This window comes from Pocillopora verrucosa, chromosome 13 (assembly GCF_036669915.1).
Source record: "Pocillopora verrucosa isolate sample1 chromosome 13, ASM3666991v2, whole genome shotgun sequence".
NCBI lineage: Eukaryota > Metazoa > Cnidaria > Anthozoa > Scleractinia > Pocilloporidae > Pocillopora > Pocillopora verrucosa.
In genome coordinates, this window is record NC_089324.1 from 7,423,995 (window position 1) to 7,448,812 (window position 24,818).

At 38.1% G+C, this 24,818-nt stretch overlaps 1 protein-coding gene, 1 long non-coding RNA gene and 1 pseudogene across 3 annotated transcripts in view; 2 read left to right on the forward strand and 1 right to left on the reverse strand.

Moving 5' to 3' along the window:
• The first annotated feature begins 66 nt into the window (after positions 1 to 66).
• LOC136277563 (uncharacterized) lies at positions 67 to 4,247 on the forward strand (annotated as a pseudogene).
• Positions 2,215 to 3,941, reverse strand: LOC136277899 (uncharacterized). The gene is made up of 3 exons (XR_010716074.1): positions 3,813 to 3,941; positions 3,115 to 3,331; positions 2,215 to 2,542 (listed from the first exon to the last, which is right to left on the reverse strand). It is a non-coding gene; the product is annotated as an uncharacterized lncRNA (long non-coding RNA).
• Positions 4,248 to 5,117: 870 nt separating the features above from the next.
• Positions 5,118 to 24,818, forward strand: part of LOC131798326 (nesprin-1) — a 76,639-nt gene continuing 56,938 nt past the window's right edge. The window contains exons 1-12 of one of the 2 annotated variants that reach the window (XM_059115988.2): positions 5,118 to 5,405; positions 5,973 to 6,034; positions 7,065 to 7,160; positions 7,478 to 7,555; positions 8,086 to 8,178; positions 9,008 to 9,096; positions 9,371 to 9,448; positions 11,029 to 11,144; positions 11,713 to 12,551; positions 19,747 to 19,911; positions 23,034 to 23,351; positions 24,297 to 24,578. In XM_059115988.2, coding sequence (XP_058971971.2) covers positions 5,282 to 5,405; positions 5,973 to 6,034; positions 7,065 to 7,160; positions 7,478 to 7,555; positions 8,086 to 8,178; positions 9,008 to 9,096; positions 9,371 to 9,448; positions 11,029 to 11,144; positions 11,713 to 12,551; positions 19,747 to 19,911; positions 23,034 to 23,351; positions 24,297 to 24,578 — 2,340 coding nt within the window. In that variant the 5' untranslated portion in view covers positions 5,118 to 5,281. Of the gene's footprint in view, positions 5,406 to 5,972; positions 6,035 to 7,064; positions 7,161 to 7,477; positions 7,556 to 8,085; positions 8,179 to 9,007; positions 9,097 to 9,370; positions 9,449 to 11,028; positions 11,145 to 11,712; positions 12,552 to 15,891; positions 15,944 to 16,030; positions 16,069 to 19,746; positions 19,912 to 23,033; positions 23,352 to 24,296; positions 24,579 to 24,818 lie in introns of those variants that run through there. The other variant, XM_066160395.1, reaches the window with a different exon arrangement.

Genomic DNA, 24,818 nt, shown 5'->3' on the forward strand with positions numbered 1-24,818 from the left:
TATGAACTGAGTGCAGCTGGTCAGTGGTTAACTTTCAGAGGCCGTTCACGCGCAGGTACAAACAAGATGGCATCGGCTAGTGCCACCCCATGTTCTCGATACTTGCAGCTCATAGAAGGAAATTCTGAAGGAGAACATAGACCAGTTCTTTCAACGATAGCTCGAGATCGATCTTTAGAATCAACCAGTGGAAATTACAAGCGGAGAGGAAACAGCGATACAACGAAAGTGACGTTATATGAGTGAGTTAAGCAGTTCCCAGGCGAGAATTTGATTGTCAGAGAAGGACTGAAGTTGTTTTGCAGTGGATGTAGAGAACTTGATAATTTCCTCCCAGAAAAGTGTTCTGAAAATCCATATTTTATCCAAGAAGCATCAAAACGGTAAAGAGAAGTTGAAAAAGTCGAAATTGAAAGACCAGACCATAATGGAGGCATTCAGAAGAGAAGGAATTTCAAAAGATAGCACGTTACCCGTGGAAGAATGTGCCTACAGACTCGAAGTTTTCAGTGAGTTTTTGAAGGCGGGTATCCCGATCGGTAAAGTAGACATGCTACGGTCTCTGTTGGAGAAGAACAGCTATCGACTCACTGGAAGCTCTCATATAGGGCAGTATGTTTCCATGACTTGTGAGAATTGATGTTTGCTCTAAGTCAGCCAATGCCAACGAACTAGCACAAGTTCTTAATCAGTGCCTGTCTGTTGATTATGGGGTTTACTGCAAATTCCTTGCTCGCAGCCATGAGAGACGGTGCAAGCGTTAACCAAGTAGCAGTGGACAGAATAGCATTTATATTCCCTAAGATGCTGAATGACGTGTGCTTCTCTCATACACTTGATAACGTGGGAAACTATTTAGTGATCCCAACACTGGTAGAGTTCGGAAGCCTTCGGATTAGAATGTTTCGCTGTAGTTGTAAAGCCAAGCCGTTATGGAAGGATCTAATAGGTCAAACACCAAGATCATACAGCGAGACTAGATAGTGGTCCAAATGAGAGGTGTATCATCAGTTGATGGTACAGTTTGGAGATGTCGCAAGGCTCATAGGAGAGGCAAAGGACGGAAATTTTGCCCACAGCACAACTTCAAGCAATACTTTCTGACCCACAGCGACTAATGAGCTTGAAGCTTGAGCTTGCCGCTACTATTGATGTTGGCGAACATTTTGTGAAAGCCACGTATTTTTTGGAAGGGGATGGTCCTTTGGTTTTTGCTTGTCATGAGAAACTAAGCGCCGTTTCCCAACTTTGTCAAGCTCCTTGTTTCCTTAACGTCCGTGCAATTGCAACTACAATTTCGGAAGACCCATGTCAGAACGTAACAGCACTTGAACGGAGTGCGAAGGCTTGTGTTGAGCCGGCAATTACGTGGTTTCTGAGAAAGTTCAATGTCGATCTTTATGATGTAGTGGTAGCATTCAAGGCTGCCAGACCATTCTGCCCTGTTACGATCTAGTGGCTTAAGCCCACAAATGCATTAGTAGAGACTCTGAGAGCATTTCCTTTCCTGGATAGTGATACTACCATCGACGGTCTCAAAACCGAGCTTCCTGCCTATTTGGCTTCCGCTGAAGATGTTGTTATCCCGATTGAAGAGAAGAAAGTCGAATTGTGGTGTGAGCACGAGGAGCAACTTCCTCGTTGGGCTTCCGCAGTGAAGCAAGTTCTCCTTGTCCAACCATCGTCTGCTACGGCAGACAGAGTATTTCAATACTGAAGGCGTCCTTCAACGAGCAACAGAATTGTGCTCTTCTTGACTACCTCCGAGCCAGCGTCATGTCACAGTACAACAAGCGCTAAGGACTTCGAACATTAATTAACTGTTTATCGTTGGACAAGTTTGACTGTACCAGTATTTATAAACAAACAATTAAAACACTTTTCACTTTATTCAGTTGCTGATACACACATGATGCCTGAGTTTCTACGTTTTGCTTGAAATTAAACAAAGCATTTTCTGAAATCGAAGTAGCATTATTTTGGGAATCGAGCATAATTTGAGCATTTTTTTTGGCGCAAAGCGGAATTTCTAGGAGCATAAAATGCCAGTTTTAGTATTATAATCGGGAAAGGCCTACCCTATGGAACCTCCTTAAAACTTGTTATTTTTTACAAACTCTGACAATGTGGCAAACATCTTGTTTGATTAAACATTCGATTTTATTAAAAGTTTGTTTGACCGAACTCCTGACATCAGAATTCATCTTTACTCTCATTAGTCAGGTGAGAAGGAGCCAATTACAAGTCTTATTAGCGGTCAGCGGTCGGTCACGAACACCAATGATCACATCATGACCAAAACGATTGGAGAGAGGTCTACGGAAGATTTGGGCGGGACAGTTTTTGAAACTTCTCACTGTAAGTAAGGAGTGAATCTGCACTGCGTTGGTGAAAATGCAGCATTTTCATTTTTTGAACTCGTTATTTTTTACAAACTCTGACCTTGCGGCAAGATTACTTATTGTTCACCTTTAGCGGAAGATCAGTCAGCTCTTTCCTATGACGTCTATTGAAATGATCTGAAGAAAGCAGCGCCAAAAGACTGAAAAACAACAACAACAACAACAAAACGGTTAATGGGAACAAGAAGTCAAAGAAACCGACGATAGATTGTTTGTCAGGGCAGGTATGGCAGTCGTGATGAATGAAACTCAAGTGATCATAAACTGTTCTTTTGCGAAACTTCACAAGAATTTTGGACAAAACATTTTCGTCAATTGACTTGTTTCTTTTTTTTTGTTTTTTAACAACCTTATGTCTATATCTATTTGAGGGTCTCAGTTGGTGTGGGGTGGGGAGTGGGGGCGGGGTAGCTTTGACTGCTGAGTTTAATCTGAGTTGATGGTTAATTTTTTCCGATTTTGACGGCTGAAGGTTAAATTCTAGGGCTGATGATAGAGGATATTTCTTAGATGATTTTAATTATTTAGCTATTTATTATTTTGGAACCTATTCACTCTTCCTTTGACGAATTAGGGTGAGTCGTACTTCTTGCAATAATGTATGATAAGTTTCAAGAATAACTTACTTCCACTGTTACACCTGCAAACCAAATAGATAAAATGTTATAGACCTCAAGCTGGATTAGACAAGGCGGTTTTCCGCAGCTGTTACCTCTTGCGGTCGATGTAACCATATTTGAGAACGTACGCCTGTTTATCACGCCAGTTTGTTGAAATTTTACTCAACATTAGTGCCTTCAGTGAGCTGTTGTCACCCATCCTGATGTCCAAAACTGCGAAGTCTTCTCCATTTTCTTTTCTTTTCCTCTTAATTCCACACTAGGTAATCCAAAAACTACTTCATTGCTCACGTAGTGATTCCACCTGATCTGAAAAAACGGCAGGAAATATTGTGATTACTTTGTGTTTTAAATCACAATTTTACGGAAGAAGGGTAATTTCCGGGAAATTTCCGTCGAAACGAAACGAACCTTTCCCTTTTCAATGAAATGCTAGGCGTTGAACAGGTCTGAATAGAATAGAATAGAATAGATGGTCTCAGGTAAACTGCTAACCGTAAAACGGCCAAAATTTAGCTGAGAGGCGTGAAAATTGACAAATTTTAACCCCTAGTCGTAAAAAAACTTTAGCCGTCAAAATTTTCCTATCTACGATTTATCATTTTGAGAGTGCCAAAATATATATTACTGTTTCATATACATACATTACATATATTACTGTTTCATATACATACATTACATATATTACTGTTTCATATACATACACAGCACTATTTTCACTATGCTATATTCCTGTGTATTACTTTGTGTTTGTATTTTTGTCGTCCTAGAATTGACTTAAGAAACTAACCGCCAACCGAAAAATGCCCAAAATTTTTAACCGTTAACCGTAAGAGCCATCCACCCCAGTGAGATCCTCATTGTTTCTCCACTCTAAATTAACAAAGACATTTTGAATGCTTAAAGACCTAAGGCATTCCTTTTTTTCGAAAATACGTGTACAAACATATGGGCTACGTGAGAAAACGCAAGTACTAATATTGGCCCTCGCTTTCGAGCTCCGTTGGCGTGAGTTCCATGATACGACTGAGTGACTTAGTAAGTCCGTAAGGCTCGTTGCATGTGTTTTGAAATTGATGTTAGTAAAGGGAAAATAACAAAAGCCCCCTCCCCGTTTTGAGCAGGAATGGATAAGCGTAGAGTAGATAACTTTAAAATGCCGGAAATGAGCGAGGAAAAATATTTTTAGTAGTTAACATTATTGTTCCTAAGTAGCCATCCTTAGAGATCAGTGCTCGCGTTTGAATATCCAATCCATAAAGAAATTTGTAAGCCACATCTTGAGAATTATCCCTCAGTTGTGTTCAAAAAAGGATGTTTAAGTTTAAAGTTTGGTTTTGTAAAGCGATTGGCGACGTCCAATCAACTTCGGACGAATCAGATAAACTACGGTTTTACAAACAATCGAAACAATAGAAAATATCCGAACAAAACAATCACACAAATAGTTATTTTGTTAATGATGGGCCCTTGGATAAGTCAAGAAACTAAGAAGGGAGTAAGTATCGATGAAATGATAAACTCCACCCCAAAGACATTTGAAATTCAGTTTTGTTTTAGCGTTCTTGATAACGAATTGAAAGATATTTTCAGAACCTGGCTTTTGTTGAAACAAAATGATACGCTAAACAATGGGATTATGACCTTTGCATTCCTTTTATTTTACAACTTGTTATGGCTTCCTTTAATTTACGCTTGATTGGAATAATTTTACGTGATGTGCTTTTGAGAGAATATCCACACTTTGCGATCACTATTAATTTCAAAATGCAACCGAACTGCAATTTTTTTACCTCATACACTATCTTTCATGCGAGTTGTTGCCCCGGCCAAATTTGTGTTATTTTTACACGTACGAAATTTCAGTTTCGCCATTTAAGTTTCCGTTCAATTTAGTCTGCCCGCTTTTCTTAATCAATTTACAAATTAAGCAATTTAAAGTCCATTTATGAACTAATCGGGAAGGAAAACATCAGCTACACTGGGACACAAAAACATTACTCTGTTTTTCGTGCCTAAGGGGACCCCTGCTAGTCGACCAACTGTGACCCGTGGAATGTTTACAACAATTCACAGTAACACGAATTGTGGAATCACCAAACACTGTGAAACATGGCTAATATCGTTACTGTGATTTGCTAGATGGTAATACTGGTAGAAATTGCTGATTGAGATCATTGAAGTGGTGCCATGAGGGGAATTTTGTTTGAAAGTTTTGGCGCGTACTTTTGTAGTGCTGGACGCTGATAGTGAGGTGTTATGGCGTCACGGAATCGAACCTCACTCTCCTCGACCACTCGTAGTTCTTCGCCGGACAAATCTTTGGGATCAACAACGCCATCGCCTTTGGCGTCGACAGAGAAATTAGCAGCTTCTTTATCAGGTAGAATTTCTCCGTTAAAATAACTGTTCAAAGGTCTGAAGTACAGAGCTATGACACAACAGCTCCTCCGCGAATCAATTATCATAAGCTGTTGTAAGCCTAGTTTGAATTATTTCGGTCGCTGTTTTTTTATTTTATTGATTACATAGTAAAAATAAGCTTAGTTAGCCTCAGTGATCCTGCAAAACCTGAAACATTTAGAAAGAAATAAACTTGTATCAGGAATTTTACAGGTTTAATCTGATTATCCGAAACACGAATGTGCCTAAGCCGTTTTAAGCTCGATGAGCACGTGAAATACGATGTGAAACTTTATTTCCGTTTCGCATACCGTACTTTCGGAATGAATGCAAAATTCGTGCGTTTTCATGTCGGGGCCGAATGTTTCGTCCTTATAACTCGTTTGTTGTGGCTTAAAGGAGTGTTAAAACTTCGTCAGCTGCAGAAGATCATTCAGTTCAAGAACGTTTATGGTTACTATGGATTCCAACATGGCTGCCGGACTCTTGGTTACTCTCTTAGGATTAAGTTAAGTTTGCTTTGTTAAAATCTTTTTCGTTTTAATAGAGGAACAATTATTGATACAGAAGAGGACATTTACAAGATGGATTAATCACTTTCTTCAAAAGGTAAGGGTTATTTGGTAATCCTCTTCCAATTTGTTAAGCTGAGTTAAATTTAAGTCAATTTGATAAGCATCAAAGGCAGTTTCAGGATTGTTATTTTGTTCATTAGATTATGACAAGACATCATTTTGTTAATTGTGTCAATTAGTCAAACTCATTCTGAAAGAATGAAGTCAGTTGGGAAGTCAGGAATGGAACCAGGCTCCTGGCTGTCCTTAGAAGCTAAGCACCTGCTTTCAGCTTTTCCTCGGTTGTCTTTGAATTTTCTTTCTGCTATCTATTCAGTCAGAGGCAGATGGACAGTCTGCTTTTTGGTCAGTTGGCAGGCAGTCAGTCAGTCATACTAGTATCCTGTTTGGTAGTTGTCAGCTTGTTAACTGATCTGTCAAACAGTCAGTTACTCATTCAGTCTATCTATGATTGTTTATTTTGTCTGTTGTTTCCTCCATTATTTCTTGTTTTGCATGTGTGTACCACACTTGAAAGATGTTTCTAATGTTGTTCTTAACTCTTACATTCTTCCATTATCTTGACATTGCTGATTCTAGTATTTAGCATGCACAATACTTTCCAGATATGAACTCTCCTGCTTCCCTGTAGCTCAGTTTGTAGAGCATCTGTTTACAAAGTCACAAATGATGCAGGTTTGATTCCTCACAGGGTACACAGATGTTTTCTTTGTCTCTTACTTACAACAAGTAATTAATGTCTTTCTTTTTATGAATATTTTGGTTGCTTGTGTAGCCAGTGGGGTGTTTGGCCAATTTATTTGTCTCTGTCAGTGTCCATATATCTACAACCACTAGTGAAAGTGATACTTCTTATTCAATGACTTATTTGGTGACAGTCATCATAAAATCAGCTGATTACTCAGTAATATCAATTTTGACACAATGAGAGACCAACTGATAAGTCTTCTAAGGAATTCTAAGATCCTTGTATTTTAGACAACTAGTTTTTAGTCATTCTCTTCTTGTTTGACAGTTTATCTAGTTTACATTTGAACTATCAAATTCATTTGCTTTCAAAACAGCACAAGCCTCCATTACATATTGATGAGTTAATTGAGGAGCTTAAAGATGGCACAAAGTTACTGGCTCTGTTAGAAGTGTTGTCAGGAGAAAACTTGGTGAGAATAACAACTGCAATAGTTATCTTGTTCCCATAAGTCTTGAAGAATGAGCCAAATAGGTTATAACCTAGCACATAACGGGGTAAAAGGGACAAGGTTTTTAAAGAGGCTGTGGTGTTGCATAGTTTTATCAACTAAGTTGATCATTGAATTGGCCACCATGAAGAGATTATAAAGTTAACCTGATGTTCGGAAGCATTAGCCCTGATTCACTTTGATGAGGGGCCAACACTTAAGCTCATGACACATTATTTCTAAACAACATTTCAACTGATCTCAGTGTGCATGTATGACTGTAATATTTGCACTTTCAGCCCAAAGAAAAAGGAAATAAGAGACCACATCACCTTGCAAATGTTGGAGCTGCCTTGAAATTTTTGACAACCAAAAATGTAAGCATATGTAATATAGAGAAGTGAAACTAAATGTATCAGTCATGAATATTAACTTTATTAAAATGTACTGCTCGTGGTTATAGGTAAAAAATATAGTTAAAAAGACTTTTAAGTTGTGTAAAGAAGGAAGTTAGGAGAACACCGATAGGTAAGATCAATAAACATTTTCTCAAGAGGTACAGTACATTTGTTAGTTATTAGTTAATGTTCATTTTTCTATGATGCTGAGGTCACAATTTTTTGGTGGTTTCGGCAGGCATATTCTGAGTAGTCTTTACTAACAGAGATGGTCTTAATAATCCAGTGATTGTGAAATGAACTCAAAAACCTTTTGCCTAACTTGAATGTATGGATTACAATCCCCTCTTTCCATATGTTCTTTTCAGGGATTAGAGAATAGTAACTAAGAATAACTGTTATTCTTACAAGAATTGTAATGTATAGGCACAGAGACAAATGTGTAAATTATGGTGAGATGTACACAGATATGGTTAGAGAACTTACATGTCAATTTTTGCATGTACTAGGTGAAAATTGTAAGCATCCACAGAGAATCTGTAGTTGATGGAAACCAAACATTTGTTCTTCTATTGATCTGGGCCATTATTAACCATTATCAGGTAAGCAAAGTCATGCTCACCCAAGTGGGGAGAGGTTTGGATTCAACAGGCATAGTTCGTTTGAAAGATAATTGGGTTGTGGCCACCTTCTGTTGATGACATCCTGTGTGTGTAAAATTTTTTCAGACTTAGTGTATGTCATGAGGAGGCAGTGTGGCTGAGTGTTAGAGACCCTACTGGCTAGGCTTGTAATCAGGTGGTCCTGGGGTCTGACAAGTCCTCCACTCACAGGGGGGCCAAGCTATCTATTAGAAGATAATATTATAAAGCTTTGTATGGGGGTTTAGGCTCTGCTGGAACCAAATAAATAATATAGCATATGAACTCCGACTCCTTGGCTGCACTTTGTGTATTGTCAACTGGTCTGCATCCTACTAGTTTGGATTTTTAACCTGGATGTTCATTTATTTATTCATTCATTCATTCTTCTGTATTATCCTTGAAAAGCTCCCTTGGGGGAGTGGTCAATTAACCTAATATCACTCCCAAGATCTCATGAGCAATTCTCCTTACTGCCTGTCATTAAATACTTATGATGTCAGTTTGGAGAATTTGGTATTGGATCAACTTGTAGTTCCTTAATGGAGTTTTCTTCTTTATTCTCAACACTTGTGTGCTTGAGAAGGAGAAATTCTTTCTTAATCACTCTTGGGAGTTAAAGGTTTAAGTATACATCTCAACATGACTATGGCTTGCCATTCTTAGCGAAGGACCTTTTTTTCTACACAATTAGTGTTTTTGTCTATGGAAACTTTTATTAATCAACTCAGCAACTCATTACTAAGATTAGACAGTATGTTGTCTGATAAACATTTATATTGTGTACCAGGTGGAAGGATTTTATGCAAACAAAAAGAAGTCTAGGACAAAGAAATCTCTCCTGGAATGGTCTCAGAAAGCTATCCAAAAAGCTACAGGGTAACTTCCATTTCATCTTCATTGTAATTTAGAGCAAAGATACTTATTAATATATTAGAGCAGTTTTCAAATAAGTAACCAAAGCCAAAGTAATCACAACTACCAGTCAGGACAAAGGTTACCAGTGTATATCTGGCCCCTGATGAAGACTAGCAGAGTATACTCATTGCAGTAGTCATGAATGCATTTGATAGCCTGACTCTAAATCAAGTGACATTAATGATTTTACAGATGTTTCATGTATTATGTAACTTCAGTTATCATATCGCCACAGGATTAGTGAAGCTGTGAAAAACTTTAACACCAGCTGGAAGAATGGCATGGCATTCCTGCAGATTATTCATGCATTTAGGTAAGATTGTACGTACAGCCAAAATTTATCATACAACCAGCCCTATCAATTAAAACTTATCAGTGAAATACTAGTTTAGTGATGTTCCCTGTGGAGATATTAGACATAACTGACATAATAACTGAACCTCATTAATGTATCTCAGTATTTCACGAAATTTGAGGTCGAATCTGCTCTGCCACCTGGCTATGTGTTCAGACATTTCACAGCCTCAACATTATTCTCCCAGAATGCACTAGGTAATGACAAGCACCCCGCGAGCAAAGTGAGTGCAAAGTTTGTTGTTTGTCGCGTGTTTGACGTTTCCGCTGTGTCTTTTAATGATCACCTGCTTCATCCTCCGCCATTTGGGAATTAAATGTTGGTAGAAATTTCTAGTTTAGTCGTTCTGATATTTGGAGGGACTGAATAAGCACAGAACTCTAAACTGCATGAACACTTGAATGAAGTTGCGTATTCGTGCTGTATGCTTATTTTTTTCCAAAATAAAACGATAATGAGGACAAAATGTACGATTTTTGAGGCATTTTTGGGCATATTTTAGTGATGGTGACTCGTTATGTAAAGGAGAGTTAAGTAATCAGGACAGTCTAATATCACTGAGTCAAGACGAACCACTTACTAAAAATCTTTCCTATCTTTTTACATACATGACGTTGTGCAGGGTACCTGTCACCTATCAACCATAGTACATGTACCTCAGCGATAGAAAAAAAGAGCATCTTTTTTTAGGGTTCTTTTTTGTTCAAGTCTGGGGTGTAAATTTTAACACATCAAGAGATCATGTGGAGTAGCCAGAAAGGTTTTCAATGCGTACAAAAAGCGCTCATTTTTTTTGTGTGTGCGTATGAAGTAGATGTATATATGAAATTTTCAAATTACGCACATTTTTAATGGCACGAATCGCTCTGCGTAAAGGGGTTTGGAAATGAAGATTAAACCTCATTTAAATACACTTATGGATCTGCAAGTAAATTAATTTGCAGGTGGTTTTGTTTTAATAGATGAAGTTATTTAATTAGTGCCGTGTTTGGAAAACATGGTTGTTTTCGCAACATTTCCCTTTTTGTCAAGTGTTGCGCTTGAAGCTTTAAACTCGAAATCTTTCGTTCTAACTGCAACCTGGAAATGGGCGGTTGTACAAGTTTGGTCAGTTGTTTACGAAGGCGGATTGGAAAGCGGTAAATTGGGCTAAAATTAACAATTAAAGAATGCATTCACACGAGAGGCATGAGGCTAGTCAATACCGATTCTTAGCTTTGGTCGACTGTCTCGAAGTGAAGCAGGCGCCGTGAGAATTGTTGCTCCTCTTTAGGAGGGTGCTAGCTCTCGTAAAATCATCACAACAAGGATGGTTGTCTCCCTGCTCGCTACAATTTACCTCAGAGTTTGATTTTGTTATATGATCAGCAGAAAAAACGTGGTCAGAAACGTAACGTCTTATGATATGCAACAGTGTTCGAACCCTAAACTTTCCATGTGTAGCATAGAGTCGTGTCTTTTTGGACTGCCGTACAATTGTGTGTATAACTCATTGAAGTTCTAACTTGCATATGCATTACTGTGGTTTGAATTTTTAGGCCTGATTTGGTGGATATCGGCTCAATGCAAGGTCGCAGCGACGTTACAAATCTGAAGGAAGCGTTCGATGTGGCTGAGACACATCTTAAAGTGCCCAAACTTTTGGATCCAGAAGGTGTGGGAATATTCCGTTAACTTACCTATGGTGAACAGTTTCAAATAAACTTCGGTAGGGTTAAGTGTAGCCCAGTAATGGAACGATTTTTCTGCGCAGTGAAATAATTGTCTCTGGGTCCACAACACAAGTGTTTTCTTTTCGTTGAAAACAGTGAAAAAAAAAACAACAAATTATGTTCTTCAAGAAAGATTTCTTAGTAAAAACCTTGCACTAAATTAGACACAGTCTTCAAACTAAACAAACACCAAATAGGATTTAATCTTGGAATCGATATGAGAGGAATCTTTTCGTAAATGGTTATGTTTTGAGAGCAAGCTTAATATCAACGTTGGTTATTCGTAGGCTCTTCTGTCAGATTCACACCTCCAACAGGTTCAATGGGTCGCGTGACTTTTCGCGTGACTTTCGTGCGACTTTCGTGCGCCTGGTACTGGCTTCGCCTTCCTTCTTTGTTCTCTGATTGGTCCGAGAGACCAGATACCGTTTCGAGATTGATAAAGTTAATCAATAGTTTAAATTTTGAGTTTTAGGACATTCTTTCAAGCGTGTGACGTTTTCTTCACAGACCTTACTGTGGAAAAACCTGATGACAGATCTGTCATGACATATGTGGCGACACTCTGTGACACTCTTGAGGCACAGAAAACGAAGTCCCCAAAACGACCTGCCTCACCGTCGAAAACCACACCAAAAAGACCGTCCTCGAGCTCTCCGAGCCCCTCTTCAAAAGGAGTCGGGACTAGAACTCTTAGTCCCGAACCCAGCTCTCCCGGGTCGCCGACAGAGCAAGCCAGAAGGAGCCCCTCTCCGGCAAGAACAAAATCAACAGGAACAACTTCTCCAACGAAGGGAGGTAACGAAAAGGCAGTTACCTCCTCACCTACCCCTCCCATAAAAACAAACGAACAGACTAGAAGAAGTTCATTGCCTCTGAAATCCAAAGATCAGAAAACTTCCTCCGCGGGAAATGAAACAGTCCGAGGAAAGCTGACTACACCCAACTTAAGCTCAGCTGCCAAGGAAAGCTTTAGAAACGGAACCCCAAGTCCTAAAACGTCTACTGTGGAGGAACCCATGGACATCTCTCCCACTAGAGAAACGAATCCCTCGCCGCCGAAGAGACGCGAAACTCGATCGCCTAGCCCTTCGCCAACTTCGGCTGCACCGAAAAAGCCTCGGGTAAGCCATGGGAAACTGTCAGTGGCATCGGATCATGCTGATAGGTTGAAGAACAAGAGGCATTCACTCGCTGTGGAAAGCAAGAAGCTGTCTGCAGCCGGCGATTCCGGCCGCAAGAAGAGGGCAAGCTTTGCCGGGTCGCTCAGTTCGGTGCGTAAGCTTAGCTCAACGGGACCTGCGCCGATGGATGTTGATTCCTCTTCGAGTGATTTGGAAGAGTCCGAGGTGAGATCACTTTTTCGATATTTTATTTTTGTTGTACTTGTGCGCCTGATAGTAGTTCAGTGAAACAATACGTGAGCGCACCAATCATCGGAAAGAACTAGCAAAGAACCATAAAAAGAGGAAAAAAGAAAGACAAACACACAGACAAACAGACAAGGGTTAAGAAAAGACACTGAAAGATGTGAGATTTCGCAAAAAAACATGCAGTTATACAAGTTTTGTGTAATTAATACTAGGGTCGCGGCGCACAACGACGGTCGGTTGAATTTTATCATAACAATAACAAAAGCAATGATAGTAGCAAAAAGGGGAATAACCCCGATTATTGAATTGAATTGGCAGCAAGAGTAAACTACCGCATCATACTCACAACACTGATGAAAAAAATATTGAAAATGAAGAAGTTAATAGATAAATGAAGATGGGAAAAAACAACAGCGGGCTCAAAAGCAATCATGACACCAACCTTTCAGCTGTCGTTTCCCTACCGCTAAAATTATGTAAGCGGTTATTAAGAATTTTTTCCTGGTTGTGTAAAATAGAATTTTATGCACGCTGCATTTTGAATTGCAAGCTTCTCCAGTGTAAAAGTTGCCGTTTAAGATGAAATTCGCGGCATATTCCTAGAGTTCATCTTTTCCTTCGTTTAAACGTGGTGTATTAGTTTTCTGTTAGACTTTGGTGCCGTTGATTTCAAATCTTTCGTGAATTATTTCATTCCCATCATCGTTTCTATGATACCACTCATCACGTCAAAATATCCCAGCTCTTATTAATATTTATGCTTCAAGAAAATCCTTCGTAATTATTGTGTTTATGCTGATGAATATACAACAGACATTCAAAATGTCTGCCTGCGGTGAGAACATTTGACGCGAAATCAGTTCCACAATTTGTGGCGATTTGGAGCAGATTTACAGCCTTCTTTTGCTAGAGAATGACGAAGTACGTTTTTCTTAGATATCTGCTGATAATATTAAGTGCACACGTTAAAGTTTGTTTTATTATATTATAGTTATATGCCTTGGAGTGTTGGCACAGTACATATTAATTGCGTTATAAAATTTAGTAAATCTTCCTCCAGTCGCGGGAAATTTCAGTCGATTGAATCAGTTATCGTAAAAGAGATTAATTTTAGTGTTTTGGAATGAAAACTTCCTCGTTAACATTCCTAATCGCGGTAGTAAGAAGTCAGATTCATCTCATTGGTGTCCATTAAAACTTGCGTTAAGCTTATTTTTATACAAATGCCGAGTGTTTTGTTTTGTTTTAATTATTTAAAGGCCAAATTCGTCCAAGATAGGCAAGATTAATTTAGAGGAACTGCTTCAGCTGAATATTGAATTGCGGTATTACGTAGACTGTTAAGTACCTTTAGCTGCACCTGAGTTAGAAAAACAGTTTTATTTTTAGACGTAAGCTTGTGATGTCCATGTTGTGACTGTTTCAGTTCTGTTTTGGTTATGTTTATGATTTATCATGGATGAAGTGGTGTTAACTTGCAATTGCAGTCTACCTACGATCTTGCTTTCAAATGCAAATACCGTGGAATATGCTGTAAGCTTTTCGCACAACCACTGGCAGTGAATTGCCTTCCTGAAGATGAGCCCTCCAGTTCGTTATGTAGCTTTGTGCAAAGACTTAATCCGTTCAAGACGAATGTGAAACGTCAGAAGAACAAACTTAACTTTACATTTGATTCGGAGAATATACTCACTTTTTTCTAACTTCGATTTTACGGACTAACTGCGGAGAAAATCTAGCAAAACATCAACTGGTGCGTTGGAAACGTGCGAACTTTTATAAAGCAGCCTATTCGAATATTGATCTTTTTCTCAATGAAAATACGATGATTCACGTTCATTGTTCTCGATACATTCCTGATGGAGTTATTATTTCTTATGAACTTCCATTCATTCTGAAATTTATATATCCAGTTGAATCCTATTTAGGATGCAAATCAGCTAATCTTTTCTCAGTTTTATTGCTGCTTCAAAGCGATATCCATTTTTTTTTATGCTTTTTGTCGAACAATGTGGTTTACATTCTAATTTACAAAGTCCTCCTCACCTCCCAAGGTTCGCATTTTGTTTTGATACGGAATATATATTATATCTGTATTGAATCGTTATTATGTGTCACGCGTCACAGCACGCGACGAGTCTTAAAAATCAGGTTCGGATATTCTCATTGTCACGTAATGTACAATTGACTATGCCATATTATTTACGTGACCTATGTGTTTTGACTGCCAGTTCACTTCGGACAAAGCTTAAGCCTGTACAATAGTTCGATGAAGTTACAAGGACATTTTTTTGTTACATGTTGAGCATTTTTTAATGATACTCCTCTCTCATTTGAAACTCTGTCAATTAACTTAGGATAGTCGTCGCCATGGCAAGGAATATTCCTTAAACTTGCATGTTCATTTATTAGCTGTTGATTTAACTTGAATTTGGAGAGATGAGTCTCCGCATGCTATCGTAATTATTTTTTTGTGATATTATTTATTTGAGGTATAAATGGTTCTTCAGTTCAAAATTCGCTACACGATCATTTCTGATCTCTTGTTCAACAAAGAACTGTGAAGTAAAGTTCACATTATCTCTTAGATTGGAGAAAGGAAATTTAAACAAGGTTTTGAAATTAAAATATATATATATATATATATAAGTGATTGACTTCATTCAAAGGCAGTCAGGGTCCCGCTATACTTCCGGCAAGAAATGAAGTGTCATTAAGTGGTGTAACATGTCTATTTTTTTTTCTCGGTCTTTCCGCATGTCAAATGTGAATTTCCAATGTAGACGTTGCAATGTTGAGGACAAAACCTTTTGTTTTTCTTTGGCCAAGGTTTGGGAAGAAAACAATTTTAAGATCAAAGCGACGTGTAAAATTTTCAAGCAAAAAAAATCGTTTAGTTTTAAAGTTATATTTTCTTAAGATTGTGCATTTGTAGATAGGCAAATCAGCGATAGGCATCGCTGATTTAAAAGGGTGTAGTTATTTCGTTCGATTTGAAATGCTGAAACAATATTTAATGTATAGTTCTTTGGTAATAGGGTTAAAAGTATGCCTCAGGCAACATCCTTGAATGGTTCAACACTTTAAAAGATTAATTGAGGATCTTCTGTCGTCTATTGAACGTTATTCAAGATATCGCCGAGAGAAAAAACATTTGAGCTATAAAATGTAGAATTCATTGAATTGACATTTTCGTCTAAGCTCTGTCATCTGTTCCTTTTTTGTCTTCAATAATTTTCTCCGCTAGACAGATGTTCAGACTTAAGCCTGATGAATATTCATGTATCGAGTACAATATCAAAACCAAGATGGCTCCTTCGTCAGGATAATGTTGACATTAGTATTTGGTTTGCATTTTATATTCAGAGGTGGGTATTAACTCATCAGATAAGGACTCTTGTGTAAGATATATAGGTTTTTAACTGTTTCTGTGATTGCTTTTCCTCCGACATAAGGAAATAGAGATTTATCAAATGGAAATGGAAATTCGAAGGTGAGAATGACAGTAACGCATTAAAAATTTTGGTAGAAATGTAAATTTTAGAGTTCAACTTTAATTTATACATAGCTTTGAAAGGGTACTTTATTTCAGTTACCTATTTTTTAAAAGAAGTCGCGATTAATTTTAAAGGCTGGCTCTTTTACCGTAAGAATATATACTGAAGTATTAAGGACATAATGAATTTTTGGTTAAATTTACGATGCAAATTAATCGTCAATGAAGTGACGATTGCCTATCGAGTTTTGACTTTCGTTTCTTGTCTGAAAGATTGAAAATATTTCTGATTATTTTAAAGTAAATATGGAAGAAAAGCGAGATGTGATCAAACACCGTTAAAACAGTTAAACTGTAAGAACCTTCATCTTGTCGTTTGAATATTAAGGTAAGGACAGACTGAAAAATAATTGAACGGGAAACTCAATTTCAGCGACCTAATCTTTACACTGTCATTCTATTGTATAAGATGTAGTTTCCGGGAACAGACTGAAACAAAGCTGCCATGACCTTACACATACATCGAACAAACTGTTGAGTATTTTTTACAATTTATGTGCGACAACTTCTTGGAATAATTTGTAATGTTGCCCTCATTGCTTTTGCTGTGGACAGCAGTATAATTCTGTAGCGAAGGTATGGAAATTTTTTTATCAACATCTGTGCCGTACAGAGAATAGCAAAGAGTAAGAAATGTTTACATATGAAGTATTGTACAAACTATTTTAGTAGGCTAATTTTTCGCTTCTTTTTAATACACTTTTATTAGGGTCGTCACAGTAAAAACACAAAATATATATACTTTCCGCCCAAATACTGACATAAACGATATAACTTCTTAATTGTTTTAAGAGCAGTTGAATTTGGAGTACTTAGGTTAAGCATTTCAGTAAAAGTACATTTAGTTTCAAGCAGGTTATGAACCGTGGTTCTAGAAGTGACAAATTCAAAAAACGATAGCGAACAACCAATACACACAAGCATATAACATTAACATTTTTTTTTTAACGTAAGACTGATATCGATACAAAAGCGAGCTGTAAGTCCATCGTCCTTACCATCATAGTGATGCGGTGTACAAGCTACATCTGATTACTCTTCTACCCTGAACTGTCATACTATGGCCCAATAGTATAATCTATATTATAATTACTTACCAATTTCAGCTTTTGAGATGCAGCAAGTAAATCTTGTCGTATAGGGTTCCATCCTTGGATACCGCAACTCGTTTCTAATTGCCCTCTTAGTCCCAAGCAGTGCAGGCTTCAACACTTACTGACTGCCCTGTCAGTTTACAGCGTAAGTGTAGATTGCGTACATCACGAGGAAATGATTCAAAGTCCTAAGTGTTTATTGATAGCACTCCAGGGTCTATCGACGGTTGTCAGTAGCTTGTGCTACAGTTTTTTAAAATCTTAAACTTCCAGAGATGGTTCGTTGCCGCTCTACTTAGACTATGATCGCTTTCCGTTACTATAGGTGGTGGTTTTTGTTCTGCTTGTTTGCTCAATTGGTTTGATTCCCGATTTCCGCAATTATTTCTTTGGCATTAAAGTTCTCTCCAGCAAAAATTTCTCAAAATCATCGAAACTGCAAAGGATGGTGGTTACCCAAGGAGGACAATTTGTTTACCATGTGGCGTGACGTCAAGCATGAGCTTCTGATTAAGAACGAGGTTTTTTTTCTTACTTTTTTCGCATGCTCTAGGTAACGAGTTAATTGTAATTAAGTTTAGTAATCCAGCTAGTGTGGTTTTGGAGTAGACATGCTAGTCTCAAGATTGGTTAATGAAACTTTTATACTTGCTGAAGAAAGGTTTTTAACCACTTAGTTTTGTGTGGCGAAAGTTTTTTCTCATGTTTTGACGTTAAAACGATTGTTTAAGTTCCATGTTTTCTTTATCTGTTTTAAGGGTTCACGACTCTGCCCTTGAAGTAAACTTAGACAGGTGCGCTTTTCATAAAAACTGTTTTCTAAATTTGCTTGAAACTTTGTGACTCTAAGATAATCCTGTGTACAAATGCTTCTTAAGTCCCCGTCAAAAATTAATTTTCTGGATGAAAGAGCACAATTTGATCAGCAGGTGAATTTTGACGTATTGTTTGATAGATCGTGTTTTTGCGAATGAAACCGATACGATCTCTTTTGTTAGCCTTTGTTGTTGTTTTCCATTTTCGCCGATGTACAACACAGCGTACCTCGTGTGCAAGGTACGCACCATTGTAACCAGTTTTCCAATTACTTTGGAGGATACTTAAGAACAATGCAACGGAATTTAATCTTCTTAAAGAATTCCCAGGAGAAATCTGGCCTGAAAACAACGCTGTGTCAAGGGTTAGGTAGGTTTGAGGTAGTGTCTGTTTTCGTGTCACTATCAGCAATCATCTTTCACGAACAAAGTTCAAGCGTAGCGATTGATCGAAGTGAACGTGTAATTTTTCCTCGCTTGAGTTTAGTATCAGCCACTCATGTTTAAAACGCATTATCATCAGCGTCTTTCTGCTGTAAAAGGTCTAAAAGCTCTTGAACGTTTAAGAAACAAACGAACAGAAAACGCTCTAGTCAAGGAAAGGAAAAGATTTCTCCATGATTACCTTATCAGAAAGTATCGCCATGGTAAGGAGTGTTGGGAGTTTTATTGTTACACTAGTCTAGTATTATGTGTACTCGTACAATGGGATAAACTGCGAACAACAAGAGGACATTAGTTACGCTCAGAAGCCTCGGTATAGAGCTTCCTACCGCACTGTTGTTTTTCTTATGTCGTTTAAATGGCGAAAGGTTTTCTACACTTGCAACGTTTAAGGAAAATCTTGTTATAGTGATAAAATACGCATTCTATCGCATGTGTTTTTTACACATCAAGCAAAACTTCTTCCAATTTCACATCTTATATTTAATTTTCCTGAAATTAGTTTCCTTACTCAACCGAAGCGATAAGCTCAAGGAAATACCTCACGCTTTAAATCACACAATTGCGTGACCGCTGAGAAGCGTCCAAGACATGGAAATGACTTTATCGTCACCTTTTGAGAGGATATTTTCACCTAAGGAAATAAATACCCAAAAAAACTCGCTCAATTTGAACTATGAATTGTCAATCCAAATAAAAGAGGAAAAAAAATTTTTTTTCTTGGGTGTTACGCAATTTTACACATTTCTTTATTAGAAGTGAAAGAAAGCTAGACATTTATTTCAATAGTAGCTAAGAGTCAAGGGTGCTCCGTAAATTTGGGATTTTAATTAAAATTTTTCACACGAACTGCACTCAAGCAGTAGATAAAGTTTTAGTGCGGCACAGAACATCAAAGAACACAGATATCGAGGATAACAAGGACAACAAGAACGCTTCCAATAAATGGAAAAAAATTCGCTTGTTGGGTTTGCAATATTGTAAATTGTCTTTCGCCAGCAAAATCAGTTGCTGAGAGTTAAGGCTATTGTAGGTATTCTTTTTTTTTTTTTTTTTTATCTTTTCCCCTTGACAAGAGGTGTACCTAAATCTTTCATTGGTGGGAGGTCGGTATATTTTCTTAAAAGTGCTCTGTGTTTTTTCTTTTGATGCTAAAGATAGGTGATGCATATCACTGGAAAAACTGGTTAGGTGTAGCTTCGGAAGATAGTGAATGGCTTTCATTATGAAAACGAAACCATTTTTCTACTTTACGTTTTCAGGATGATGGTGACGAGTTTGAGGTTGGATGCGAAAAGAGAGACGTTGAGCATGAATATAAGGAGATCATAGATTGGTTAAACGATGTGGAAAGTCGAGCTTCTCTGATGGAACAACAATGGAGCGAGGAAGGCGAAGAAGATGAATCCAAAAAGAAACGTAAAGGGGTGAGATTGAAATGTTCATCTGACTCAGCTAGCAGCATTTAAGTTGACGATAATTCAAACAAAACGAGAAAAACAAAACAAAAAAAACAAGCAAAAAAGTTCATGTTGATATCGCTCCGTGATGTTGTCGTTGTTTAGTGTTGAACTGTCATACGCAATTAGCAACAAATAAGGGGAAAAAGACGCTTAGGGTTGATTTAGATGTTAACAGAAACTGCATGGTTATCTTATCATACCCTTTTACTCTAAAGATCTCATTACTATTTTCCTCTCTGTCTTTCATACATTCTTATAATTTCAGCTTTGGGAATTTTATGCTAGAGCAGCTCAATCGAGCAATACCTCCTTGTTGAAAAATTTTCTTTGTTCTCATTACCTTACCGGCTGGTATTGTATTTCCATGCCCCTTCCTACAGTGAAGGGTGAATCTTCCACTTGCATTTAGATGGCATGCTCGATGCAGTTTTTGCCGAGATTCTGATAACAATCGCCAACATCCTGTCGGATCGTAAGTAAATGGGTGAAGAAGTTATCAGTGCACCTCTGTCTTACGAAGCAATCATCTGATCAATTTAATTCTGACATCTATAAGCATACGTGACTCACGGTTCTGTCTAATCAAGCTTTTAGTGGCATACGCTGAGTTGGTAGTCTGTTCAATGTGGTCCATCCCCTCCCTCAGCGCAATTTTTGTTGAGTTGTCTTGAAGTTCTTTCTAACATTTGTGCACTTAGCTCTGGTTTTCTGTCAGGTAACCAACCATAATCATAGATCAAATGTTGTCGATTATTCGATTTATTACACAGTCACACAAATGTCAATTTTTCTGTGGGTTTTACGTTGGGTGGCAGTGAAACACAAATTTTGAGGACACGAACATATAGAAAACACAGTGAAATTATCTCTTCGCATTATTGACCTTTAACAGAACTTAAATCAAACATAATCAATTATCTATCTGGCGATTTGAAATTTATGACGTGACGCGTAGGCGATTGACCGTATCCCCCTTACAAGGATGATGCAGTCAAAACGTGACGAACTACATCATTTGTGATTACGTGAGCCAAACGGTTCGGCTTTGTCACACTCCAGCGGTAATTTTACCAAGCTGACCGCCCGAACCTGACCTTTACTGAAATCTTAACAAAACTATTCAGGCACATCATGAAAAAGTAAAGAATTACACCGTTCGACAAGATTTAAAGATAAGACTAATGACTATACAATACAATTTGAAATTTCGTGGGTGAGTAGAAAAGGTCAATTCAGAGGCAGACACCACAAAAACAACTGTCTACCACATGACCCTTTTCCAGGCCCCAACGAATTGTATGGAAGACATTTTCCATTTATTTTATTTCACACTGGTACTGGAAAATAACACTTTTATATGTGATAACCAATCCGTAGCATACAGACAGAAAGATCAGGGCTTTTTGTTCATTTTTTACTGCTTTCCTTTTGTGAAGAAATTTGAAATTCGTATCAGTCAGCTTGTTTAGGATTTAAAATGTGCAGCATTTCATGCATTCACTCAAGCGTAGTATCTGTAATCACTGATCCGTTTAACAGAGCTATAATTACCAAAAACAACGCTTGCAATTTTCCACCTTTAGCGTCGCTTTTTAATGTTTTTCTGTTGAGTGATGTGTCTAAGCAACTGTTAATCCATTGTTTAATTTCAAGCTATTTTACTCACACAATAGGTAAAAACTTAGAAAAACAATTGCGACTTATCTTTTCACGTAATTTGCATTGATAAAATCTTCGACCATTTATGCACTAACATCGAAGAAAACGACAATGAGCCTGCTGTAAGCTGCCTTTATGACTCAAAATTACGATCGTCGTCGTTCAATGTACGTTTTTCTGGGCACATTTACTTTTTACGAACATGGCGCTCTGACTTCTGGTTACTGGATCGCTGCACGTCGCTGTTGCGATAATTTGTCGACAAACACTCTCGAGGTACGTTAAATAACTTACTTAGTCAACGAGGAACATTTAAACAACCTACTTAATCAAGTGAAGAGCGAAGCTCCGTCTTCACTCCACTTGACCAGACAAATTTCAAAACGTAACGGTATTCCTACTTTCACACAAACCCGAATGAATTTTCCGAAGAGAAAGGCGCTTTACGAAAACGCTCGTCATGGTATTAAAATTTGAATGTAGTGGATGTGAATGTACGGAATGTTCCAGCGTCTTTTTTTTGTTTTCCTTTTCAAAAATCTACCTTCGTTACATAACCAGAGGGCAATGGCAAACTTATGGCAAAATTATCAGGAAAGTTATACGGGCCACTTGAAGTCGTGACTGCACTTGTTAATTGAGGGTTAGATTGAAATCCAGAGCTCTCTTTCTGCTGATTGTTTGCTTGCAAAAAAGGCGAAAGATACCGACAACGATCACTTTGCCGCTTAAGTTGTTCACCGTAAAACACCGATTATACATAGATATTTTTGTTGTTATGGACATCGTTTCGACTACAATGCAACGGCAATCGCTGCATACATCGAGGGCATTGATGCTGATCAGGCGATAGGCTTGTAGCCAATTTTATTATGATAACCGTTAATCACTGTGTTATTTTGACACAAGTTGTAGTCGTCATACCACGATTAAATGTTAACACAGATTCTCTTAACTGCTTAATAGCTTGGAATGTTTGTCGCTTACCAATTTATACAAAAGGAAAACTGTAAAAAGTTCAGGTTACGTAAATAAGAAATTTGAAAGAAGTTATCCATGGATTGTTTTTGTGATAAATAACGTAATTCTGCTGGGTCGTTACATTGGGTCACGCTAAGAGATAATTAGGGGACCATTGTTTTCTCTTGGTCACGCACATGAAGCCACGCACTTTGGGACACCCAGCTTTCCGCGAAATGTGTAAGTGGAGAAATGAGTCGCGCTACATTCCCACATAATTCTAATGTATGTAGAAACCCACTGCTTGACCTTTGTCAGAAAGGCAGTTCGTATTGATCCAAGATTAAAAGTTTAACTTCCGGTACAGTAATTCCTCTTGAGGAAAAGTTTATAGTTTGGAGGGATTTTACAATGAAGTTCTTAACTTGGAAGGCATTATCATTTAGAATGTTTTATTTCTTCAACAGAAACAGATACAAATCTTTCGACAGCAAATTCAGCGCCGTGAGTATCACATTAGTCGGATTGTAGAGAAAAAATACCCCGAGTTCACCCTTGCTGAAGACAAACTTAAGGTGCTGGTCACAAAGTGGGAAATAGTCAAACAGAAAGTAACCGTGTTGGAAGAGAGGATCTGGGAAGTAGGACGTTACGTGAAGAAAGATGGCAAGCTTGGTAACCTGCTGTTGTGGTTACACGAAGCCGAGGCCCTTCTTAACTATTATGAATCGGACGAGAGCTGGCTTTGCGAGGTTCCCGCAAAATTTCTACTGAAGCAGCACGAGGTTAGCCTTAATAGGTGGCTTGAGGGTCTTTCTTTCGTATATTTGGAAAAAGAATAGGACGATTTTTATTCGACAGCTTTCTTGAGTGACATTGATGACATTGATCGTCTGCGAGGTAGTTTTATCAAAAATTTGCTTCACTCTTTAATTACTAAGAGTGACAAGGTTCTAATTTCTCTTCACAATCTATACCTTGAATCAAATGTTTAAGTCACGAGAATAAAGGAAATGATCAGAAACTAACGAAGCTCTCTATGGTTGTACAAATTCTCCTCGTTAGAACCTAGGAAATGTATAGAGAACAGTATGGAGAATATGCCTACTGATGTTAGGGTGTAAAGGGTTAAGGGCTGGACGAACTGGTAACGGTTGGGACTGGTAACACATTCATTAACATGTCCTGCGTTCACATTTCGTTTAAGTTCTTGTTCTGAGCAGTATGGCGAGCTTCCAAGATGAGACACTATGCCTTTTTTGTGATTTCTTGATGATAGAATTCGTGCTCGAGGCTACCAAGTTCACGTATAGAATATACACTCGAATGCAAAAGCGTTGAGACCCAACGGCATCATGGGAAGCTACATAATTAGTGGTTCACCTCTCTCACTATTTACTTTTAAAAAATATTTTTCTATGATGATCCTTTCTTTCAAGAAAGCTTTGATAGCTTTCGTGCAAATTATGGCAGTTTTCATCTTTATTTGACCTTCAAGGCCGTAAGGTCTCACCGTTCATTGTAAACGCTTTTAAGGTGTCAGTGATTTTGAAATCGAGCGTAGACAATTGCGCTAAATTTTAATCCTCCCCTTAATTGGTGAGGTTTTGCTTAGGGGACCTAGGCCTTAAGGGGTTTTTAACGGACGTAGAAATGATAAGCAATAATCTGACTTCCTCGGTGGCTATTTGTTTGTGATGAGTAACCGGCCTTGTCTTATTTCTATCCAGACTTTCTTCAAGGACTTAGATGAACACTGCAAGGGCCTGGATGCAATTCTTCAATCTGGCGTCGACGACGATGTTATGGTGGACGCATCTTTACTGAAAGAAGTCGACATGCGCATCAAAGCAGTCCAAGAGAAGTCCGCTGACAGGTTGTTGAGGCTCGCTTATGAGAAATCCAGGTCGAAAATCTTAGGACAGCTTGATGCTGGACGGAAGCAAATGAACTGTCAACCAATCAAGTACGCCTCGCAGGGTCACGTGGAGAAGGCTCTGAAAGAATACACGGTGAGTTAAGGAGATTACTGCCCCGAAGTTAAGAGACAAATCCTCCTTACTTCGTTACATAGTACTCGATTGTGTTTGTAAGGAGAACTACTTAGAAGCTGTAAGGATAATTCCTTCCCAAAATTACGTTAAAATTGTTAAGATGTGGTCTTCACAACAACTAGTCTTTCGAACTATTTGCTGATTTTGCCATGACAGTTTGCTAAAGCGGCATCTCGCCAGTTGACGTTTTCCAACCCT